The 26,570-nt window shown below is 43.2% G+C and overlaps 1 protein-coding gene across 18 annotated transcripts in view; it reads right to left on the minus strand.

Annotated features, from left to right (window-relative positions):
* FBXO25 (F-box protein 25) overlaps window positions 1-26,570 on the minus strand; it is a 182,828-nt gene that overhangs the window by 25,381 nt on the left and 130,877 nt on the right. For 10 of the 18 annotated variants that reach the window (XM_070598476.1, XM_070598480.1, XM_070598477.1 and 7 more), the window contains exons 3-5: window positions 6,121-6,224; window positions 5,141-5,190; window positions 2,632-2,724 (exon numbers count right to left, since the gene is read on the minus strand). In XM_070598476.1, coding sequence (XP_070454577.1) covers window positions 2,632-2,724; window positions 5,141-5,190; window positions 6,121-6,224 — 247 coding nt within the window. Of the gene's footprint in view, window positions 1-2,631; window positions 2,725-3,532; window positions 3,632-5,140; window positions 5,191-6,120; window positions 6,225-26,570 lie in introns of all 18 variants that reach the window. The other 8 variants (XM_070598468.1, XM_070598469.1, XM_008534673.2 and 5 more) reach the window with 1 other exon arrangement.

Below are 26,570 nucleotides of genomic sequence, written 5' to 3' on the forward strand. Positions count from 1 at the left end.
CTTGCCCAAACATGAATCTTCCATAACTCACTTCTCATGAAACAGCCTAATAAATGGCACTTGTTAACCATACACAAGCCTTCCTATTTATTTATTAATACTTCCTAATCCCCTATTGTGACTAAGGGATTAATAAATTCCTTCTATATGACCCCAACCAGGAGGGACTTAAATATGGTACAGATGGTGGGTTTACCAACACTGCTAGAAAGTCCTGATGAATTAGAGGCTACTTCCACTCCAAACTACTTTATTTTGATAACTGAAACAATTTATCATTGAACACTAAAGTCTAACACTAATTTTTTCTTCAGAAACTATGTAGTAATTACTGATTAGTCTCAGTTTAAAACTGCTAATTCTAGATGAACAAAAGGATTTTATATAAAATGTGAATTGAAAAATGTATACTATTAATTCTTTTCACATAAATTCTTAGGGAAAATATTACTGAATGCCATAAGAAATGTTAGGAAATTTTTTATCGGGCATTTCAAAAAAACGCCTCTGCGCTTCTTGTTTACAGCTATTCCAACACTGAGCGACTCCATGGACAACTCAGCATTCACTATGGGAAACCACCTCACTGAGACCAACTGCAAGAGGATCGCCTCAGCTGTAGTACGCGCTGCTCCAAACACTCAAGGCAGAAAAATCAGCAAATACGCTGCTCCTCCTGCGAAGCCAGCCCAACGCAGCGCAGGTCGCCCACTGACCCCGTAGCTGCAGGGGGGGCGGCAGCGAGCGGGCCAGCTGCAGAGGTGACAAGAGGACACCGGACCGGAGGCCGCGGAGGGGCCGGCGGGGGCGGCGGGCGGGGCGGGGCGGGGAGGGGAGGGGCGCCGGGCCTCAGCCCAGGGCATCCCCGAGGCTGCGTCTGTCTGTCTCGGCAGGCCGGCCAGAAGCCCCGCCTTTGGAAGGGAGCCCCGCCAGCCTGGTGAGGGGCGCCGAGGAGGACCCGAGGGAGGCCCGCCGGGCAGGGGCACTGCGCACCCAGCAGCCGCACACGGGACCTGGGAGGAGCCCGGGGCGTGGTGGGCGCGTCCTAAACTCGCGGGTCCCCCGCCGCCACCCCGGGAGGCGACCATGTGCGGCGCTCGCCGAGACACGCACACTAACGCCCACAGCCGCCCGCACCAGAAGCCGCAGCCCAGGCCCCCGCCCTCCCGGCGTCCGCTGTTCGGAGGAGGCTTTAGGAAGACGAGGAACGGCTCCTCAGAAAAGAACGGCGCGCGCGCAGACAAACCCAAACCGGGAGGGTCGCGGCGGCTGGAATCGCGCAGCCCCAGGCCGGCCCGCAGACCCCGCCCGGGAGCGCGGCTGCTCAGGGCCTCCGGAGGCCGGCGAGCCGAGGGCCAGAGGGCGGCGCGCACGGGCCACGCGGGGCCGGCGGGCGGCCTCCTCCTGCAGGGCGCGTCCCGCTGCAGATTTCCACCAAGAATGAATCCCTGTGTGGTCGAGCGAGCAACAACTGCTCGTACGAAACACTGAGTACGGTCGGAAACGCGAACGAGCGACGTGGAGAAATCCTTTTTGTACAACACAACTCCGCTGACTCACGTTTCTCCCGGCTCCTCAATTCTTGACCACTTCGACAAGGCCGAATCAAATCTCGGCTCCATCGTCTGGAGGAGAACTGATGGGGCCCCTGCGGGCAGTGAGTAGGCATCTGAACGGGAGCTCAGAAAACCACGGAGGAATTGGTCTCCATGCGCGCCAGCGGCGACGCCTCCGGAAACACGTGGCCCCAAGGAGCCCCTACTGGTGACACACGGTGCCCTGGCAAACTCCGACGGCCCAAACCTAGGGTGAGACCACCTCAGGCTTAACTTTATGTAATCCTCCCAACTGTTTGTCCTTTGGATAACAATTTTAAATGCCTAAAAGCCATTACAAGGAAAATCTTTCCAGTCTCAAAGAGCCATTAAAAACCCAAAATTAACAGCTTCATGAACCATCACTTTCACTTTGCCTAATAGAAGGAAGGTAATAAAGCACAGAGTAATTAATCTTTAGACAAATAAAAGCAAAAACTAAATGGAATACATGGCTAAGATCTTTTCCTTTTAAATGTAGGCCAAGATAAAAATCTCTTGTAAAAATATGTCATTAACACAACAAGGCTTTTCTGGAGTTCTATTTTGTATAAATTTCCTTTTTTCTATTAGGCATTCTTCCTCTACTAAGCAGGGCTCATGCTCTGTGAAAAGCCGGCAGTAGCAAATGCACGGGAAAGGATCGGGTGGAGACCCCATGGGAAAGCTCCTGCTCTTCCTTCTATCTCTGGCACGGTAACATCCAGGCAGATTCCAAATCCGTGTGGTTTGGTGAAATCTCTGGAGACAGGAGTGGCGTGTGGCTAAGCAGCTCCTAGCGAAAGCACGTGGGTGGTGTGGCCAGGTCCCACAGAACCTGCAGAGGCACCTCTGTGACCCAGGACAGCAACGTTGGAGAAACTCCTCATCACTACTGTTTTTCTCCTGAACTCACTCCTTGTGTTTTTTTCCTACACAGCAAATAAGCACAACTTCATGCAGTTGCCAAAAGCATCTTAAATATTTTATACTTAAAATCTTCAAAACACAGTCAACCCAGAGCATCACCAAAGTGGCTTTGAAATAAAGTACTCACTCTGACCACATAATTGAACCTTCGGATATCCTGAATTGCACTGGAGAAGTCTAAGCGGTTAAAGGCCTCTCCCAAGGTACAATAGCTGTGCCTCTGGAAAAACAAACACAAAACAGCGAAAATTTGCCAAATCAGCCAATTAATCAAAATGAACTGAGAGTTAACGCAAATTAGTCTGTTTTGGCGAAGGGCATTTGTTTATATTCTGAAAGTTTACTCCATGTTTAGATGAAAGTAAAATTATAGCAATGCTAAGTTTGTCATTTATGCATCATCAAGACACTACACATTGACATTTTTACACCACTGTTGATATAATGACAAAGGCAAATACTTATTAAATATCATCGATTTCTTTTGTTGGGGACGTGTTTGGGAGAGGACAAAATTAAGCCTAAAATCATAAACTAACTAGATGTATTCTAGGCTTTGCAGCTACAGATACCTAAATGATCTGCCTGGCATTCTGAGGATGTCTCTGTTCTAAATATACAAGTTGAAACAGTGGATTCCTCTGCAGGGACCCATGCATCCCACAGGTCTGGAAGCACACCCCACCACATGGGGTCAAGGCGGAGAAGCACCTGGGAGGGGGCCCTCTCCAGGTAGGGAGGGCAGGAGGCAGGGGACAGGACCATGGGCAATTCCCAGGCTGGGAGCAGGGGATGCCCGGCACCCAAGAAGGTGGGAATCAGACCCCAGGTCCAAGAGTCAAAGACGACAAACAAAACACAAATAATAGTACCGAAAACACTGCTATTCTCTCTCAGATATTGTTCCTTAATGACCCTGTGTTCCTTACAGGTTTGTCCAGATTTGTACATTACGTTTCAGGAGTCATTTAACACTTGATTTTATGTATTTGAAACACTTAGACGATATACAGAGGTTTTTGACTCACTTGTGGGGATGGATAAACTGGACAATCACAGAAAACACAAGAGGACAGAGTATTCCTCACATCTGAGACAGATGGCAGCAGAGGGTCTGGAGAGGGCAGCTGGAGTGGAAACACCTTAGTCTCACAAATCAGCGAAACGTATTTATTAAAACATTCAATATTTTTACTGATATCTACTATGTGCAAAATATTTTCCTGGGAGCTACGGGGGAAGCAAAGGTTAATTAGATATAAATGATAATCTGCAATCAATCACAGCTGATATTTTTACTTTAATTTCTTTCTCTTCTCAATGAACAGAATTCTAAATGCTGTTCTAGCAGACCCCTTTCCAGGTAGCCACCCATCTCACAATGGCGTCTTCTTTTTTGGAGAATTAAATCTGATTCACAGAGTAGACCACAAGTAACATGTCTGAACTACAGGGGCACACCCACCTTTGTGGGGGCCTGGAACCACCGTGGAGCCTCAGAGGCTATGGGGCAGCCACAGTCGGCCATGCAGACAAAGCAGCAGAGACCCCGGGCCTGCATCTGGTGGGAAGACTACAGATGTATGCTGAGACACAGAGAAGGGCTGGAGAGAGCCGGCTCTCAGTTCTGGGCTCTGACCCCTTCCTGAGCCTGCTTACATCCCTATTCCCAGGACCCATGCAGCATCCCTGAAGACCCACAATAAACCCCCCTTCTGTCGCTTATGCTGGCCTACATCAGATGCTCTGTTCCATAATCAGTGTGGTGATACAGAGCAAAGGAAACATTTCAGTCTTTCATAAGCTCAAACCAGGATAGATTCTGCCCGACATTCTAATGGTCCCAGACTGTGTGGTAAGGATCAGAGTAGTTTCTTTAACAATAACTTAACAATATTCACCATCGCCAAATAGGTCAAACAAGTTTTCTGTCTCAGAATGTAATCCTTAAGCTTCCCGGAGGTTGCACTAGTTTTCAGAACATCTGCCATTAACACTTCTGGAACATTTAACTTATGCTAACATCATATATGCTGAACACCTGCTCCCTAAATTATTTCCCCCAACTGCGGCAAAACAAGGAATGCAGAGTTTCTCAGACTGCAGAAGGAGGTAAGCTTCTCTGGATGCTAAGTAGAGAATAAGGAAACATACGGAACCTGACATGAACTGATGGTTTGACAGCTCATAAAAACACTTCAGCCAACTGGCAAAGGAAAGGAGGAAAAGGGTTCAGACTGCTCTTGCAGACTCAGACTCAATTACTAACGTCCTCTTAGCTGCTCCACCCATCACAAGAGGGTCACAAAGTTCTCACCATCCTAGAACACAAGGGAGCTAGGACGCATCCCTGTGAGCACCAGAGGCTCACTACTAACAGGGGAGAGGAGAACCTAGGGATCCACACTCGTTCTGAAATAGCTCTGCTGCTGATTCAGACTTGTACCAGGGTGCTAACCACACACCGCGCACACACGTACACACAAACGAGAATCACTGTTTTCAAGATCCTCGTATGCTTTCATCTATGAGAATGTGAACCAGAGATTTGATATTGCAAAAGAATTTACTTAATGTGACATTACATATTCAACAGAAACAATACGAAATATACTCATTTATAATAGAATACTTACTTCTCTTGTGCTTTCTTTATGGACATAGATCCATTTTTCACGATAAAAACCTAGAATAAAAATTAACTTTGTTTTTAAAATCTGGTGAATCATTTCAAAATTAAGATTTTAAGAAACTTCAATAGTTGCATATGCTAACAAAATTATCTGACTTATATAGATAAGGAATGCTTTTACTTGGTTAAATGTTAACAGAATTGCTTTGTTTTCTAACAGTTTAAGACGTGATGAAACATATTTATATGTAAGCAAGTCCTGGTAATTTAGAAGAAAATAGGTATTATAATGACTGTGTAATATCAAAACATAAATGGCTATATAAATGCAATTATTAATCAATTCTATTAATAAAAATCCTATTCTTTTACTGCCTTTATATAGTATTCCATTTAAATAAATTTTTTCACATAACTAGAATCCCAAAGCTTCAAGGATCAGGATGACTATTCTCCATGGGACCCCATCTTTTTCAGGAGACTGAACACACTAAACCTCTTTTCAGTGACTCATGGTTGTATCATAATGCAGACAGGGGCCCTTCCACAGGTGAGTTACTCCCTCCAGGCTCCCCAACTCCATCCAGCCTAAGCTGCTTCCGGGTGTTTCTGATGCGGCTCTGCCCATGTCTATCTCCTGCTCCAAACCAGCAGCGCCCCCTGCAGGAAAGCCCGAAGTCCAGATGCCTCATTGTTTGGCCTCACTGCTTGGGAGTGAACCGATGACCTAAGCTCATGACGGCTAGTCAGTCATTCAGATGTTCTGTGGGTTTTGCTGCTTTTGTTTCGTTTTTGCAAATCTTACCAAAGAAAATGGTTGAGCTGGAAAAAGTCTGATCATTAAGTCAGCGGGCAACACTGGTTACAGTGCTGTTATCTATACATATCTGTCCCATCTTTTATTTCATAACACTACCAAAGCAATTTAGTATATCAACATATTCAACAAGTAAAATATAAAATTATTAATGAAAATGATCTTACATTGAGTATTTCTGTCATTTCTAAAATGGTCCTTTTTCCTTTTTTTAGATGCATATTCCTGCTCTTCATTATTGAATATTTCTTCATCTTCACTATTTAAGATACTGAAATAAAGATACATTTTATTAAAATATTTTTACAGGAAGTTCTTCATTTGGCATTTCTTTTGTAAAAAAAACAAAAAGGTAATAAATATTTGGTGTTCACTTCAGGAGACCAAAATAAAAATCGTGTTAAATTCTGGAAGTAACCAGTTAATCTTCAAAGTGATGATCACAGGTTTGAAATTACTATGCTAATATCTAATACATTTTTTTGAGAAATCTGAGATTCATCTTGTCTCTTTTGAGAATGTTATACCAGGAAGTGCTGAAATGTTTTAGTCTCCCAAGGACTCTGATATGCTTAACCAAGATAGTTTCAAACTTCAAAATGCTTTATCAAAGCACAGAGATTATAAACACTCTGGAAGAAAGCTAAAGTGACAGATGCCATGATAACTGGTGCTAGGGACTTGCCATGTCCCTGGCCCGACGATGGGCAAGCACTCAGCACTTCTGTCTGTCGCCCATACTGTCAGAGACCTAACCAGGACCATCACCGCACTGCGACACTTCCTCACTGAGCATCAACCAGATAATGCTAACTGTTAAGGCACTTAACCGAAGCCAGAGGAAGCAGAACATTCATGTTTCCCATTTAAATGCACTAATTAAAAGCTTTCCCAATTTTTCTTTTTCTTTTTGATGAAATAAGGAAATAAAATCATAAGGCAATAAGTAAACAACTTGAACACATTTTCTTTTAAAAAAATAGTTTCTTCCTTGTAGTAAAAAAAAAAAAACTATGTAAACAGCAGTCCACCCCCTCAGAACTAAAGGTGCTCACAATTTTTATTTTCAACACACTGAGCTGTTTTCGGTCTGAAAGCAAGCAGGGGGCTCTGTGAAGACGAGCTTGCTAGCACAGGTCCAGGGACTGATGCCCAGCACCAAGGAAGTAACCTTGTTTATTTCCCCATCATTGCTCTTTGAACAAGAAAATCATGCAACAGCTCCTTCCACTAACCAGTATTGACTTTTAATAAAAACAGCTGAAGTTACCAAATGACTCTATTTACGACTGTCAGAACAGACTTAAATGGCTTTGGCAACAGTTGTAAATCATCAAGAGAAGCAAAAGCGCATTTAGAAAAACAAACAATTTAACATTCAGCAGCAGGCATTAAATAACACCAATTCATGAAAATTGTTCATCCTGGTTGTAGCTCACATTTAATCTTACACTGGTTTGTTGTCATTGATTCAAATACTGAATGTAGAAGCTTTCAAATCTGAACAGCTTTTCTAACTACAGACATTCAGGAAAAAGAGAAATACACTGTTCTCAGAAATAGTGTCAGTGACATGAAATCAGGCTGCGGGAGGAGAGGAGGGTTGCAACGACCTCACCAGGAGGCGGGAGGGGCGCTGTGAGCCTCAGCTGGGCGCTGGAAAGCCTAGAGCAGAGAACAGGGAGCTAGGAAATGCCCTGACATGTCTGAGCCGCCCAGACTCAAATGCTCCTGTCTGAAGGGAGGAGACAGTCCCATCTTATCCCTGCTGACACAGGCAGGGCTGGCTGCAGAAACCACTTCCTTCTCAAAAACATGATCACAACCGTGTGGGCCATGGCTCCCCGAGAGCTCCCCATGCTGGTGGACACCGAAGCTGGAGTCGACCTGCCTGGGCAGCGAGGAAGCTCAGCGACCTCAGAGTGAGGCCCAGATCCTCCCAGACACAGCTACAAGCCTGGGTCCACAGGGACAATCAAGGCAAATGGCTTCTTTAAGGAAACTCAGATGCTGACTTTACAAAATATTTTAAACCAGGAAAAAAGCTGTACTTTTTTGGTGGTAGTTGTTATACTCACAAGTTAAAAAAAGTAAAAGTAAGAAAAAAAAAGCTTCCAAAATTAAAATTCAACATCTAAAAATGTGAATTAAGCAGTGTTTCATGTTGTACAAGTCTTTCCATTTCACGTGTATATAAACTATTGGTCAAACACATTTCAAGGCAAATCCATCACGGACTCTGACTTAAAAATCAGTGAGGGGCCGCCCGGTGGTGCAGCGGTTAAGTGCACACGTTCCACTTTGGCGACCCGGAGTTCACGGTTTGGACCCCGGGTGTGGATATGGGACCGCTTGACACTCCATGCTGTGGCAGGTGCCCCACATATAAAGTAGAGGAAGATGGGCACATATGTTAGCTCAGGGCCAGGCTTCCTCAGCAAAAAGAGGAGGATTGGCAGCAGTTAGCTCAGGGCTAATCTTCCTCAAAAAAATAAATAAATAAATAAAATAAAAAATCAGTGGAACCCTCAACAACAACAAAACAACCTGATTAAAAAATGAACAAAGGACTTGAATAGACATTTCTCCAAAGACATACAGGTGGCCAATAAGCACATGAAAAGAGGCTCAACATCACTAATCATCAGGGAAATGCCTTCCAAAACCACAATGAGATACCTCACACCTGTTGAGATGGCTACTATCAAAAAACCAGACAATAACAAGTGCTGACAAGGATGTGGGAAAATTGGAACCCTTGTGTACTGTTGGTGGGAATATAAAATGGTACAGCCTCTGTGGAAAACAATCTGGCGATTCCTCAAAAAATGAAACACAGAATTACTACATGATCCAGCAATTCCACTTCTGGGTACATACACAGAAGAAGTGAAAGCAGGTCTCCAAGAGATGTTTGTGCTCTCATGTTCACAGCAGCACAATTTATAGTAGAAAGAAGGTGGAAGCAATCCAGGTGTCCATTGACAGATGAATAGATAAACAAAATGTGGTCCATCCATACAATGGAATATTGTTCAACCTTAAAGGGGAAGGAAATTCTGATACATGTTACAACATAGATGAACCCTGAGAATATGATGCTCAGTGAAATAAGCCAGACATGAAAGGACAAAGACTGTATGATTCCACTTACATGAAGTACTTAAGAGGAGTCAAATTCACAGAGACAGAAAGCAGAATGGTGGGTGCCAGTGGCTGGGGGAGAGGAAAGGGGAGTGAGTGTTTAATGGGGACAGACCATCAGTTTTGCAAGATGAAAAGAGTTATGAGGATGCACAGTGGTGATGGTTGCACAACAATGTGAATGTGCTTAAGACGACTAAACTGTACACTTAACAATGGTTGAGATGGTAAATTTTATGTTAGGTGTATTTTACCACAATTAGAGAAAGAGCAGCATGCTCATCAAGTCTCGGGAGGATGTCTGGAGTGTGTGTTGGGCAAAGAGGAGGGAAGAAGGAAGCCTTAAAACACAAGCAAACAATGGACCCTCACACAATATGACAAGGTGAAAATACAGGGGACAGATGTACGTGCAAGAACCACAGAAGGTCTATACATTTTATAGGGTCTCACTTATGAAGCTGATGGTTTTTAACACTCACATCCACAGCCAAGTATCGCACCAGCACCCTCTTTCTCGGGAACGTGCCTACAGGCAACAGAGCCTGAGGGTTTTCTAATAAACACTGAGGGCGCACGACTTCCCCTACCTGGCATTCATTTCCAATCAAGAAACGGAAGAATGTAGAGAAGAGTCATCCAAACAACTCCTAATAGAAACAACCTATGGCCGAGCAAAGAAATTCTCCTGGTAATTTAACTCTAGAAGTCAGCTAGCAGCTTTAACACTGTCCATGTGTGCCCTAATATCTCCGAATGTTATAACCTCATCCCAGTGGTGACCTGTTAGAAAACTGACATCTTCCTGAAGAGGCAGATAACACCGCCTTGAGCTCCATTTCCCACACCACTCTAGGGTTCACTGTGGTCTGTGAGGTACTGTGCTATGATGGGCTGTCGTCTTCCCATCATTCTCACACACTTCGGGGGAAATAAGACAAGCGAGGGTAAGCCTCTAGTTTTGAAAATGGCTGATAGGATAGTCGTTCTAAGCTGTGGTGCTCTAAGATACGTCACCAAAGTTTTGTTTCTAGCAAGAAAATTACCAAAATTTGTGAATGATTTAAGTATTAAAAACTATAAAATGTACTGCATGTGATAAAAAAAATCAAGTGAGTACAAAACAAAAAGTCTCCCTTGCCAATCTCACATCCAAATTGGCTGAAGTGGATTTTTTTGGCTGCTCTGGTTACTAATTTTGTAATTCCAAAAACCAGGCATATACCTCTACATCTTGAGTTATCTATAAAAAACAAGGAACAAGGAACTAACCTCATTACTACCCTCCTCTCCATTGGGGTTGGCACTTTCTCACTCAACAATTATCCGCTCATGGCCCATCTTTCTTCATCTCTCTCTCCACGCATTTCGTGGCCCCCACACAAACTCTGACTATTCTGAAGTAAATCCCAGTTGGGATATCATTTCAGGCTCGAAATGTCGCAGGACGATATTCATCCTGCTGTGATTTGTGTAGTGTTTCTTCATGGACGAGTTCTTCCATGACTGAGCTGTCTGGCTCCCAACCGGGTGGTACGTTCTCTTCAGTGTCCGATGTCTCTTCAAGGTGCCTGGAACGCAGGTGGGATTCTCACTGGACTATCCCCTACCTTCGAGCGCTCGGCCTGGCTTGGGGATGGGCAGGCACAGCTGCCTGGATGCCCCCTGTGTGGTCTTAGTGGAGGTGGGGAATGGGCAGGATGTGCTGTTAGACCATGTGTCTGGACTTGGGGTCACCCCCAAGCACCCAGTGATCAGGTGACCTCCAGGGCTGGGGATGGAGGGATGCACACGTCTGTTCTGCTGGTGGCTCCTCCCGCGTCTCTCAAATGATCACCCTGAGGTTGTCCCTGAACGCCCGAGCTCCTTGCTGCTCCCACCTTCTGGGTGATTCCACATCACACTCTCCCACCAGGAAGTCCTTCAGTCAAACACTGTGCCCTGTGTCTCACCGACTCTTTATCTTTTCAGCTCCACAGAGACACAGAGTTGCCTCCCCCATTTCTTTCTCAAGTACAATATATATTTACAATATTTAAGGTAATATATTTCCTTTTTCATTTCTAGGATTTTGCATGATAGGGGAAACTGTAGCATCCACCCCCAGTCAATTTCTTGAAATCAGAATCTTATAAACGATATAAAACCAGATATATTTATTATTGTATAATAAATACATTGTAATGTATTTATTACTGTTGAACAGTGGCCCCTAGAAGATGCCTAAGTCCTAATCTGCGGTACCTATGAATACGACCTTATTTGGAAACAGGGTCTCTGCAGATGTAATTAAGTGAAGGATCTCATCATAAAATCATCCTGAATTAACCAGTGGGCCCTAAATCCAATGGCTGGTGTCCTTCTAAGAAGAGGAGAGGTCACATGAAGACAGACACAGGGAGAAAGTGGTGTGATGGTGGAGGCAGACTGGAGCGATGTACAACCCACAAGCCAAGGGGCGCCAAGCACTGCTGGCCACACCAGAAGCTGGGACCCGGCAGAGCCTCCAGGAGGAGCCGACCCCACCAACACCTGGACTTCAGACTTCCGGCCTCCAGAACTGTGAGGGAAAATGTTCTGTTGCCTCGTGCCATGGAGTTTATGGTTATGGTAACCCTAGAAAGCTCACACAATTGTCTATCTTTTTAAATTACTTCAGTTTGACATTGATCTTTCTTGAAAGCACACAGGTGCTATAGGAGACTTTGGGAAAGAAACGGACAGCAAAACGTGATTTCTCTGAAAGATTCTGTAGAGCACAGTAAATACGACACAAAACGTGATCACTTTACCAAAAACAAACAAAACAAAGAAATCCTCAAGCACAGTCGCGATCCAGGGCCCATCTCCTCGGCACTTCTTCCAGAACCAGCGGCTGCACACCCTCTCTAAGAGACGGCTTCAGCTCCTCGCCTCCACGCTGGCGCCGTCTCTGCCCTAACAGCCTGAGCTCGTTTTAGGTCATACGTCGATTCATCAACAGTCACCAGTTACCATTTAGCTTTTCATCCACACATTCTCCAAAAAGGATCAGGGTTTATATTGTGTTCTCCTGGTGGCCGAATGTTCAAGTTTATTCATTTTCCTGATACAAAGTTACTTTTGCATCAGTGTATTATTAGTGTCTCTTGAAAAAAGATAGATAAAAAGTCCAATCTTAAGTTTAAAAAAAACAGACGTGAAACCTATTTTTAGCATTAACACATCTTTCGTAAATACCCCACGACATGCACGAGGAGTCTGACACGAATGTGTGATACGAGGGGCCCTGGACAGACGGCAGGACAGGATACTGAAGGCTGAGGCGAACGGTGGCCACACAGCCCCACAGCTCACCCAGCAAGGAGAAGCAACTGGACCACACAGCACGCAATTTCAGGATGGAAAACACTGTCACTAAGAGGTTCAAAATGGAGCCCTCTAAGAGAAGGCCTATGTCAGGAAGTCCAACTACAGTGGCTAACAAATCTGTGAGAGAGAACTGTGGAATGCCCAGGGCACAGAGCAGCCAACCACAGCGTTCCACTCACTTCCTGCAAGCACGGTTCTGACCCTAACCCTCCCAGCTGCTGTCTCGCCTGACTGACAGACGTCATCATGATATTCACACGGCTACCAATCCTATCAATTCCTTCCCACTTAAGAGTGTATGTCCATAAGATGAGAAGGAAGAAACAAGTGAACAGCAGTTTGGAGCCAGGATCACAGGCCAGGGATGGCAGAGGTTCTGGTGACATACTCAACATATTCAAGTGAACCAAAGGTTTATCATCTAGATAAACTGACTTTTAAGGGTAAAGGCTATAACAAACTTTACGAATGTGACAAACACAGGAAGTACTGTGACCAGCAGCTTCATCAGGGATCCACCATAGAATGAGGTTGGGGACCAACAGCGCTAGAGAGGCAGAGGCAAAAAGGCTGGTGTTGAGCAGGTAACGTGTATTTATTTGTAGAACTATGGGTACATGGTGGTGGAAGGGAGACAGCACAGCATGCAATGGTTATACAATAACATAAACGAAGAACCACCACCAAAACCGTGGAGGAGGGAATGCGGACAGGGAGAGAGACCAGGAGCTAACTGCAATACTGTCTACTGTGGGGAGCCAACTGTCAGTATTCAGAAAAGAAGGATCCAGGTTATGATATAACAGGATTAGCATAAAGGTGACAATAAGAGGGAAAACCTCCTAAATACTAAGAGCATAAAAGCAAATAAAACACAAGGTGAGAGGCTCTGTCCTGAGTGTATGAAAGATACGCACACAGACACAGAGAGACAGGTGTAAATTCACAACGTACGTCTAGAACGTTAACTTGAGAGAACCGAGCCAAACAGAGCAGTGAGCGTGGATAGGTATGGCTCACTGTTGAAGGAAAGAGTTCTGGGTTGGCTTACAAAGCAAAACCAAACGCCATGCTGAACATAAGACACACACCTATAAAGGACGGGTAGATGTACCTCAGAGCTTACGGGACCAAGAAGAACCACCATCACAGTGTTACCGCACAAAGGGCATGATCTGCTCAGTGTGAGACAGAAGCCAATCAAGAGGCAAGACGGTGGCAGAGAAGGGCATTTATTAAGCGATAAGCTAGCAAATCGCAAGATGGGGGTACCAGCGTCCTAAAGAACCATCTTACGGGGGACACAGAATCTTGAAGCAGTTACAGAGGCCAGTGGGCTGTAGGGGAGGGTTAGGAATATTGACTCTCAGGTGTTATAGACTGGGAGTGGCCACACCAGATCTTCAGTCGTCACTGATGACGGCTGTCAGCACAGACTCTCTGTTCGGGGGTCACCACATTCCTAAGGAACTCAAAAGAACGAAGTTACTGTCTTATCACAGCTGGGAGGTATATGCACAAGCAGGAGTCCTAGAATCTACAGAGAAGGTGAATCTCCTGGAGGGGGCACATCCAGCGGGGTTAGTCAGTCAGGGGTCATTCAAAGCTACAAGATAGCTTTATTCTCTACAATGTGGCTTCCCTTATGTCAACCTTGTGTTGAGCTGGTATCAACAGGACACTTTATGGCATTAAATACATACACTAATAAAAATTTAAATAACAAAAGTAAATAATTTAAACATACACCTCGAAAAGCTAGAAAAAATAAATGAACAAAAAGAACTATTAAAGATAAAAGCAGATATTAATATATAGAAAAAGAGTAAAATTAAAAATTAAACCCAAAAGCTGGTTCTCTGGAGAAAACAAAATCAGTAAGATAAACCACTAGATAATTCAACAGAAAAATAAAAGATAAAATACAAATATATAAAATCAACAATGACAAGAAGAAAATTATAAACACAAACACAGGAAATTTTAAAACTCATAAAAGACTAATTTGTAAAACTCTTGCAAGTAAGATGAGATGAAACTGGCAAGATTTTTAAAAATATAAATTTAATGCTACCCTAATAAAACACATCATGTTTTGCTCTAGAGCTAGACAAGTTAATCATAACGTTCATTTAAGAAGAACAAACAAGCAATAATAAGGAGACAGTTCTGAACAAGAGTAACAACGAGGGCAGGAGGCCAGCCCTGCCTGCTACTAAAGTCCATTCTAAAGCCTCTAGGAACTGCTTCTGGTCAGGTTCAAGATGGTGACATAGGAGGATCCTGAACTCACCTCCTCCCATGGACACACCAACCTGACATACGAACAATTTCCTCTGAAAACCCAGAAACTAGTGGAGCGAGCCCTCCAAAGGAGAGGAAAAAACAAACCACAGGGAAGTGGGCAGGAGAGGCTGAGACGTGGGACCCACAAAGGGGAGGACTCGCCGGGGCGTCTTCCTGAGAAGTGAGGGCTGGACCCCAGCTCAGGACCCCAACTTTTAAGACTCACTCCTGAGAGCCAAGGCCCCAAAGACCTGGCTCTGAAAGCTGATGGCACTCATGGCGACCAGCCCCTCCAGGCTACAGCAAGTCGAGAACAGGCCCTCAGAGGGCTCACGAGCACTTGCCGCCTGAGGACCCGGGTCTGAGCAGCTGTGAAAAGTACCAGACTTTCTGTGAAGACGCTCATCTGCTTCTCACCTTACAGCATCGGCCGAGGGGCAGGCATCCCATTTCACACACACCTAGGCCCAGTGAATACCCTCCAGAGACGAGGCCAGGGACGCCCTCTTGGCGCTTTCCCTCTGCCTCACTCCAGCTGGCTGGTACCTCCTGGAGAAGAGCTGGCACCCCTTTCTGGTGCCCCAATATTTGCGGCTGCTGCCAAGGGATACATCCCCCTCACCCGGCTCTGCACTCACAGGTCCCACAAGACCGTAACCAAGGGAGGGAGAGTTCTCAACCAGCAGCCACGCCCAGGGCACAGCAAGAGTGCAGAGCCCCAGGAGCTCAGTCTCTGTGGAAGAGGCGTATCAGCTCATGGTCACAGCTGTGCCTGAGACGGAAGGGGCTTCTGATTAAACACAGATCCCGGGCTAACCCCATCCTCTCCAGAGAACGGGGAGGCCCGCAGGCACCATCTCCACCCTCCCCCCATGCCCGGCCCCAGGTCCTCAGTGCCTCTGAGGAAGCAGCTGTGTACACGTCTGGCAGCCCCCCTCCTTTGTGGCTACTGCCAGAGGACATGTCCTTCGATTGCCTGGCTCTGGCCAGACGGCGATCGTGGGGTTCAATGGGACCACAGCAAAGAAAGAAACCTTTCTTAACTGGCTATCAAGCTTAACTCAGAGAGAGGAGACGGAAAGGCCCATCTCCCAGTCTTCCCCTTAAAGAGGTATATTTGCATACTTCAAAGCTGCTGCCTGAGGGTGTGGCTTCCGATGAGCCTGAATTTCGGCAGCCTGACTGAGATCCTCCCCTGTGGGACACTGACAGGTCTGGCACACCCTCAACTACTGCCTGCCTCTAAGAATAAAGCAGGCTGCTTGAACAATCACAGAGGTCTGAGAGATACCAAGAGCTTGAGCAGGAACGAACGACAAGGCTCATCTCCAACACGAGCCCACTCCTCCAGGACTGGGAGAGGTGGCTGTTTCATTTACTGTATAGAAACGAACACCAAGAGTCATGGTACATTAAGAAATAGAGGAGTATGTTCCAGATGCAAGAACAAGATAAAATCTCAGAAAAAGACCTTAACGAAACAGAGATAAATGATTTACCTGATAAACAGAACAAAATAACAGTCATAAAGATACTGACTGAGCTCTGGAGAAGAATGGATAAACAGAGTGAGAGTTTCAACAAAAAGACAGAAAATATAAGCAAGTACCAAATAGAAGACACAGCTGAAGAACACAATAACTGAACTGAAAAACACAACTGAGGGCTTCAAAGCAGACTAGGTCAAGCAGAAGAAAGAATCAGTGAACTCAGAGACAGGGCAGTGGAACTGATCCAATCAGAGGAACAAAAAGGAAAAAGAATAAGAAAAAATGAAGATAGGTTAAGGGATTATGGGACATCAAGCAGACCAACATTCGCATTGTAGGGGTCCCAGAAGGAGAAGAGAAAGGGGCAGAAAACTTCGCGAATCTGGGGAAGAAACAAGACATCCAGATCCAGGAAGAACAGAGTTTTCTAAATAAGATGAACCCAAAGAGACTCATACCCAGATACATTATAATTAAAGTGTCAAAGTTAATGACAAGGAGAGAATCTTAAAAGCAGCATAAGAAAAACGACGTGTAATGTACAAGTCAACCCCCATACGACCATCAGCAGAAACTTTGCAGGCCAGGAGGGACTCGCAATGATATACTCAAAGTGCTGAAAGAAAAACTTCCAACCAAGAATACTATACCTGGCAAAGCTGTCTTTCAGAATTGAAGGAGCGACAAAGAGTCTTGCAGACAAGGAAAAGCTAGAGGAGTTCATCACCGCTAGACCAGGCTTACCAGAAACATTAAAGGGACTTCTTTGAGCTCAAATAACAGGGCACTAAGTACTAGCAGGAAAACATCTGCAAATATAAATTTTACTGGTAAAGGTAAATAAATAGTAAAATTCAAAATAATCTAATGTAAAGGTGATGGGTTAATCACTCATAAAGCTAGTATGAAGGTTAAAAGACAAAAGTAGTAAAAATAACTAAAACCACAATAATTTGTTAATGAATACACAAGATAAAAAGATGTAAATTGCATCATCAAAAACCTAAAATGCGGGGGGGACAGTAAAAATGTAGAGCTTTAGAACGTGTCTAACTGAAGTTGCTATAAACTTATAATAGACTGCGATAGATATAAGTTGTTATATGTAAGCCTTACGGTAACCACAAACCAAAAACCTACCGTAGATATTCAAAAGAGAAAGAGAAAGGAATCTAAGCACACCACTACAGAAAATCATCATATCACAAAGGAAGAGAGCAAAAGAAGAAGAAAGGAACAAAGGAATTACAAAAAAGCCACAATCAATTAACAAAATGACAAAAGGAAATACACACCAATAGTTACTTTAAATGTAAATGGACTAAATTCTCCCCAAAAAACCCAGAGTGGCTAAATGGATAAAAAACCAAGACCAATCTATATGCTGCCTACAAGAGACTCACTTTGGATATAAGGGCACACAGACTGAAAGTGAAGGGATGGAAAAAGACATCCCGTGCAAACGGAAACAAAAGCAAGCTGGGGTACCTATACTCACCAGAAAGAGACAAAATAGACTTTAAGACCAGGACTGTAATAAGAGACAAAGAAAGTCATTACAGAATGATAAAGGGATCAATCCAACAAGAGGATATAACATTTGTAAATACTTATGCACCCAACATAGGAGCACCTAAATAAATAAAGCAAATATTAACAGACCTAGAGGGGGGTACAGACAGCAATACAATGATAGTAGGAGACTTACATAGCCTACTTTCATCAATGAGTAGATCATCCAGACGGAAAATCAATAAGGAAACACTGGCCTTAAACAACATGTTAGATCAAGTGGACTTAACAGACACATAGAGAACATTCCATCCAGAAGCAAGAGAATATACATTCACCAGGCCGGCCCCGTGGCTGAATGGTTGAGTTCACATGCTCCGCTTCGCAGCCCAGGTTTTCATTGGTTTGGATCCTGGGTGCGGACGTAGCACTGCTCATCAGGCCATGCTACAGCAGTGTCCCACGTGGCAGATTCAGAAGGACATACAACTATAATATACAACTATGTACTGGGGGGCTTTGGGTAGAAGAAGAAAAAAAAAAAGATTGGCAACAGACGTCAGCTCAGGTGCCAATCTTTAAAAAATAAAAAAGAGAGAGCATATACATTCTTCTCAAGCTCACATGGAACATCCTCCATGATAGATCATATGTTAGGCCACAAAACAAGTCTTAATAAATTAAAGAAGGTTGATATATCAACCATCTTTTCTGACCACAATAGTATGAAAGTACAAATCAATTACAAGAGGAAAACTACAAAATCCACAAATATGTGGAGATTGAACAACCAGTGAGTCAAAGAAGAAATCAAAAGAGAAATAAAAAAATACCTTGAGACAAATGAAAATAGAAATATAACATATCAAAACTTATGGAATGCATCAAAAGCAGTTCTAAGAGGAAAGTTTATACCTATAAATGTCTACATCAAGAAACAAGGAAAATCTCAGGGGCCAGCCCGGTGGCGCAGCGGTCAAGTTCACACATTCTGCTTCGGTGACCTGGGGTTCACCAGTTTGGATCCTGGGTGTGGACATATGCATCGCGTGGCAAGCCATGCTGTGGAAGGCGTCCTACATATAAAGTAGAGGAACGTGGGCACGGATGTTAGCTCAGGGCCAGTCTTCCTCAGCAAAAAGAGGAGGATTGGCAGCAGATGTTAGCTCAGGGCTAATCTTCCTCAAAAAAAAAAAAAAAAGAAGAAACAAGAATGATCTCAAATAAACAACCTAACTTTATGCCTCAAGGAACTAGAAAAAGAACAAACACAGCACAAAGTTAGTAGAAGAAAGGAAACAATAAAGATCAGAGTGGAAATAAATGAAATAAAGACTAAAAAGACAATAGAAAAGATCAATGAAAACTAAGAGCTGGTTTTTTAAGTAAATAAAATTGACGAGCAATTAGCTAGACTCACGAAGAGAGGACTCAAATAAATAAAATCAGAAATGAAAGAGGAACATTACAACTACACCAAAGAAATGCAAAGAAATATAAGAGACTACTATGAAAAATTATAGGCCATCACACTGGACAACCTAGAAGAAATAGGTAAGTTCCCAGAAACACAGAACCTAGCAAGACCGAATCACGATGAAGCAGAAAATCTGAACAGACAATCAGTACCAAAAACCTCCCAACAGGAGCCAGCCTGGTGGCACAGCCATTAAGTTCACACGGTCTGCTTCAGCAGCTCGGAGTTCACTGGTTGGGATCCCAGGTGCAGACCTATGCACCGCTTGTCAAGCCATGCTGTGGAAGGCATGCCACATATAAAGTAGAGGAACATGGGCACGGATGTTAGCTCAGGGCCAGTCTTCCTCAGCAAAAAGAGGAGGATTGGCAGCAGATGTTAGCTCAGGGCTAATCTTCCTCAAAAAAAAAAAGAAGAAGAAGAAGAGGAGGAGGGAACACTTCTAAACCCATTTTATAAGGCCAGTGTTACCCTGATGCCAAAACCAGACAAGGACACCACTAAAAGAAAATTACAGGCCAATATCCCTAACAAACATAGATGCAAAATTCCTCAACAAAATATTAGCAAACCAAATTCAACAATACATTAAAAGGATCACACATCATAATCAACTGGGATTTATTCCAGGAATGCAAGCATGGTTCAACACCTGCAAATCAATCAATGCGATACACAACATTAACAAAATGAAGGCGAAAAATGGTATCATCTCAATAGATGCAGAGAAAGCATTTGACAAAATTCAACATTTGTTTATGATAAAAACTCTCAACAAAGTGGATATAGAGGAAATGTACCTCATCACAATAAAGGTGATAGATGACAGGCTCACAGCTATCATCACATTCAACTGTGAAAAGCTGAAAGCTTTTCTTGTAAGATCACGAACAATACAAGGATGCCCACTGACATCACTTTTATTCAATTTATTATTGAAGTCCTAGCTGGAGCAATCAGGTAAGAAAAATAAATAAAAAACATCCAAATTGGAAAGGAAGAAGTATAACTGTCACTATTTGCAGATGACATTATGTTATATACTGAAAACCCTGAAGACTCCATCAATAACTGTTAGAACTAATAAACAAATTCAGTAAAGTTGCAGGATACAAAATCAATATATAAAAATCTGCTGCATTTCTATATACTAATAATGAACTATCGGAAAGAGAAATTAAGAAAACAATCCCATTTACAATTGCATCAAAAAGAATAAAATATTTAGGAATAAATTTAACCAAGGAGGTGAAAGACTTGTACACTGAAAACTATAACACATTGATGAAAGTAACTGAAGAAGACACAAATAAATAGAAAGCTATTTTATGCTCATGAATTGGAAGAACATTGTTAAAACGTCCATACTTCCCAAAACAATCTACAGATTCAACGCAATTCCTATCAAAATTCGAAGGCATTTTTCACAGAAATAAACAATCCTAGTATTTGTACGGAACCACAAAAGACCCTGAATAGTCAAAGCAATCTTGAGAAAAAACAACAAGGCTGGAGGCATCATGCTTCCCGATTTCAAACTATGAAATCACTTCCTCATTTCAAGCTTTAGTAATCAAAACTGCACGGGATTGGCATAAAAAAAGACACATAGATCAATGGAACAGAATAGAGAAGCCAGAAATAAACCTATGCATACGTGGTTAATTAATTTACAACAAAGGAGACAAGAATACACAATGGACAAAGGAAAGTCTCTTCAATAAATGGTGTTGGGAAAACTGAACAGCCACAGGGAAAAGAACGAAACTGGACCACTAGCTTACACATACACAAAAATTAACTCAAAATGGATTAAAGACTTGAATATAAGACCTGACACCATAAAACTCCTGGAGGAAAACACAGGCAGTAAGCTTCTTGACATTGGTCTTGGTGATGATTTTGGGGATCTGGCAACAAAAGCAAAAATAGACAAATGGAACAACATCAAACTGAAAAGCCTCTGCAGAGGAAAGGAAACAATTAACAAAATGAAAAGGCAACCTACTGAATGGGAGAAAATATTTGTAAATCATCTATCTGATAAGGGGTTAACATCCAAAATATGAAAAGAACGCATACAACTCAATAGCAAAAGAATAATCCGATTTAAAAAATGGGCAGAAGATCTGAATAGACATTTTTCCAAAGAAGACATGCAGATGGCCAACAAGCACATGAAAAGATGCTCAACATCATAATCATCAGAAAAATGCAAATCAAAACCACAATGACATATCACCTCACACCTGTTAGAATGGCTATTACCAAAAAACAAGAGATAACAAGTGTTGGTGAGGATGTGGAGAAAGGGAACCCTGTGTACCATTGGTGAGAATGTAAATTGATGCAGCCACTATGGAAAATGGTATGGAGGTTCCTCAAAAAATAAAAAATAGAAATACCATATGATGCAACAATTCCACTTCTGGGTATTTATCCAAACAAACTTAAAATAGTAACTTGAAAAGATATATGCATCCCCATGTTATTTACAACAGCCAAGACATGGAAATAACCAAAGTGTCCATCAATGGATGAATGGATGAAGAAAATGTGATGTGTGTGTATGCATGTATATGTATACATACATATATATATATATAATGGAACATTATTCAGCCATAAAAAAGAAGGAAATTTTGCCATTTGCAGCAATATGGAGGGACCTTGAGGGCATTATGCTAATTGAAATAAGTCAGACAGAGAAAGACAAATATCATATGACCTCACCTATATGTGGAATCTAAAAAACAAAAACCAAGCTCATAGAAACAGAGAACAGATTGGTGGTTGCTAGAGGTGGTGGGTGGGGGATTGGCAAAATGGGTGAAGGGAGTCAACAGGTACAAACTTCCATTTATAAAATAAATAAGTCATGGAGGTGTAATGTACAGCATGGTGACTATAGTTAATACTGTATTACATATTTGAAAGTTGCTAAGAGAATAAATCTTAAAAGATCTTATCACAAGAAAAAAATTTTGTAACTATGTATGGTGATGGATGTTAACTAGACTTACTGTAGTGATCATTTCACAATATATACAAACAGTGAATCATTATGTTGTATACCTGAAACTAACATAACGTCACACGTTAACTATATCTCAATTAAAAAAATGGAAAATAAAATACCGCCACTGGGGACTTTGCTAAATAAGTTATGATGTATCCATACAATGAATTACAGCATTATAAAGAATGAGGTAAATCAACATGTACAGACATGGAACTACTTCCAAGAAATAACAAGTGGGGAGAAAAGGATGAGCTGTGTAGTCAGACGAACATACGGTGGTAACAAGAGCACAAATCAATACCACCTCACTGGGAAATGGAAGATATGCCTGCCCTGTTACCTGGCAATTCCCCTCTGAGGTGAAGGCCCCTGAAAAGCTTGTGCACACGTGCGCCTGAAGATATGCATTCAGATGTCACTGAGCCAACGGACTCCATCCTTCCTGCTGTCTTCCTAGACTCCTCTCTTCCACTACACCCCATTCACACAACCTCTCAGCAAAGCCTGTCAGCTCTACTTGCAAATATACCCAGAAACTGAACACCTTTCTTCACCCCACCTCCCCGATTCTCTCCAAGCCACAACCATTTCTCACCCAGGTCATTTCAGCAGCCTCTTCAGAAGTAGCTGGTCTGCTTGGTCCTTGCCTCCCTGCGGTCTATTTCTAACCCCAGAGCCAGAACCAGCCTGTTAAAACACAAACCTGAACAAGGCCCCCTCTTCTCAAAATCTGTGACTTCTCATCTTGCTCTGAGAAAGGCCCAGGTCCTCACTATGCCCAACGTGGCCCTTCATGCCCAGCCCTGGCTCACGCTGGCATCTGGTCTCCTGCTTTCCCCTCGTTCCACCATCCTGGTGTCCCCGCTGCTCCCCGAGTGTGCCAAACAGACCCTGTCCCCAGGTCTCTGCTCTCCCGCCTCAAATGTCCATCAAGCCAGCTCTCTCAGTGCCCAAGATGTCATTCAACAGACCCCTTCTCAGGGAGGGCACTCCGCCTACTTTTCCACATACCACTACCCACCCCTCGACATTCTTACCTCCCACACCAGCTTTTTTTCACGCAGCACTTATTACACGGAACAAACCACGTGTGGAACTCATTGTGTTCACTGTCTGTCTGTCCCACTAGAATGCAAGCTCCACCAAGGCATGGTTTTTTGTCTGTTGTCATCTACTGCTGTATCCCAGCACTAGGAACACACAGTAAATGCTTAACATACGGTGTAGACTGAGCAGGTACGTCACGTGTCGTGATAAGGCAGAGGCATCTCAGATCTGGCTCACAGAGGGATTTATCTATACACCCATGGGGCAGAGGTGGGACTCAGGCCCATTCCGTTTCCAAGGAGCCCCTTGCTGGAAGGGAAGGCACAGCTGTGTCTTTCCAGTCTATCAGCAGAGACAAGTCCTTTTTCCCTGGCCCCTCACTGTGAATTGTCTAGCCATAGGCTCTCATCCCATAGGGGTAAGCACTGGGGCAAGGAGGGCCAATACGCTTTCTGTTAACAACGAGGTAATTAATAAAAAAGTCTGATCCAGATATCTCGTGCATTTCTGGATAAAACCAATAAAGATTCAGGATAAAGATAATGAAGATGAAAACTAAAAATCCAAGGTTCTGAGAACAAGTCTGATGTCTTCAGATTCGTTGGTGCAGCAGGAGCTGAGGTAGTCTTCTAAGAGACGGCGGACGCGTAATGGGACTCAGAAGTTAGAGGAGAATGAAGGAGGTTTGAGAGAGTACTTAGGAAGAGGAGAGCACAAGCTGACCAAACAGAGTCGAGCTGCTGGACAGCACTGAGCAGACAGTCCGTCAACGGCAGTCCACTGAGTGAGTGAAGAATGAGTGAGCACGGAAGAGAGCACGTGACAACAGGGGAGAGTGAGCAGAGGAGGAGCAGATGAAGGGGTGAGTCGCCGAGCGGGCTCACTATGTGCTCTGGTGAGATTCTTCTTCCTTGCATTTCCTAGCTGCTCATGTGTCGGATCATTTAAGCTTGAGATGTGCTATATGGGTACACTAAAAAAAGACTGGAATGGAAGCTTAGGGCACTGGCAAGAGCACTACCGAAACAATGGATCACAGTATACGAGCAGGACAAGAAGGGACCCGCAAAAGAGCGGGCTGATAAGATGGGAAAACAATAGGTCGAGATGCAGGTGGCAGTCAGGAAACTTGGAGGGAGAGAGATTATGTTCAGCGATTGGGATGCCTTAGTTCATGGTTTTGGACCATCGGTGGGTGGCTGGAACAGAGAAAAGAAGGAAATCTTAGGAAGGAGGACGTCAAGAAAGGAGAGGCCAGGGTGTTGTGAGCGCGACAAAATGGACACTGAAATCGTTCCAGGCACGGACAGGAAGGGGTTGGAGAAAAAGACTGATGCTTCGCAGACTGACATCTGGATAAGACAGTGACCACACACTGGGCTACCCGTGAGGAACAGGATCTGAGCTAGCAAAGAATTTTCGCTTTTCACTTTATACGCTTCAGGTATGACTTTTTGTTGGCTTATAATTGACAAAAAAATGCACTATTGAAACAGACAGGTGTTTGCAATCCAAACAAAATCATTAATTAAAAAAGCAGCAACATCAAATACTGCCTGAAACAGCTGAGTCTGATATTGAAGCTAACTTTCTAAGTCACTAAGAAAAAATACAAAGAAAGGTCATCTGGGTTTTTCCTGAAACTTGTAACAATACTCTAAAGATCCTAAGGGGAAAAACACCAAAACAACAATGGGGTATTTATTTAACTAAATAAATGGGTACAAGAAAGTCTCCCCATCTAGGTACTATGACCCAGGGAGCACAGTTCTCACTGCAGGGCCAGAGGACCCTTGAATTCTCTGTCTGTCATGGTGATCAGAGACCATTTTTGCATTCTCATATGGGAATCAAAAATGCAGCTTTTCTTTTTCCTGTGGAAGCCACAATTAAAAAGTGCTTTTTATAGAATTCAACTATCTTGGGATATCTTAGGAACTACTAGAGTTGAAGATAACTTTTACGGAGCCCCAAATTTACAATGATCTCCATTGCCATGCCCACTGAGATCCAAATAACCAAAACAAACCTTAAGATATTCAAATCTGGATAGGAAACAAAACATTTAATGAGCTGTAAATAAAAATAATGTGATGAAAAGATTTAACAAATTAAATGCAAAGGGAGAAACCCCTAGGAACGTCACTGTTAAGGCAGAGCTAAACACGATATATTTGACCATCTACGCCTTTATCAAATTTCAGCTTCACAAAAGACAAGGAACAACTTTGTACATCCTCCACTAAGCCTATGGTTACTAACAGTGAAACCTGATGGGAAATGCTGCAAATTCTTAAAGATATATAGTACCTCAACACTCTTCTTCAATGCCTTTCCTTCACGAAAATCATACAATTCATGGCAACAACACAAACTGTACAAAGGTCAAGCCACTACTACTCAGGACCATCTCCCAAGCCCAAACCTGAGGCTCGTTCTGGGGCTCCCCTCTTCCCATGTCTGGCCTGTCACTGGCTCTCTTGCTGATTCTGCCCTCTGACCCCATCCAACTGCACAGACACTGCCGTGGGTAAGCTCTCACCATTCTTCACCTGGTCTGCTGGTCTACCAGAATCCTCAACTGGCTGTCCTCCCATCAATCTGTGGCCCAGCCAATCTACCTTCTTTTTTGCATCTACAGTTTAATAAGTAAATTTCCCCAGAAGGGGTGAAAGTGAATCCTCTGTATCAAACTGTGCTCTGCAGTAAAATATTTTGTAAGTTCTAGACATCTTTTAAAAGAAGAACTAAGTATTCAAAATAGGAATTAATTCTGCTCCATCATCAACTTCCACAATATCATGAATGTTGCTTAAAAGAGCAGATTAATCAGGATTCACAGTAAGAACTGGCTGGCTGCCCCCGAATTGACCACGTTGAACTGCATAATTTCTTACCTATTTCCTCTGAACATTTAATTCAAAAATGAGGTGAAAAGTAAGCAGGGAGATATTTAAAGGTCTTCTATTTTCATGTCCATTTACAAAAAAGAAAATTAACAAAGTCAGTTAGAATCTTGATTGCCTAAATGATTTTTAGTGCAATATTCTTCCTAATTTTAGAAAGCCAATTACAAATCAAAGAATTACGAGTGCTCTGTCTCTCAAAGACATTTGGAGGAAGATAAGGTAATTTTATACAGTGACTTAAAATGATGGTTACATACAGTTTTATCTTCTTTATCAAATCTTAGGCTCAAAGTTAAACTGCTTTTTCTTCCAGGGAAAGAAAGAAATATCAGAGGTTTCCTGCGGCTCTGGGTCATCCACAGCCTCTCCCACAGGTCTA

The sequence above is a fragment of the Equus przewalskii genome, chromosome 28, assembly GCF_037783145.1.
Source record: "Equus przewalskii isolate Varuska chromosome 28, EquPr2, whole genome shotgun sequence".
Lineage (NCBI taxonomy): Eukaryota > Metazoa > Chordata > Mammalia > Perissodactyla > Equidae > Equus > Equus przewalskii.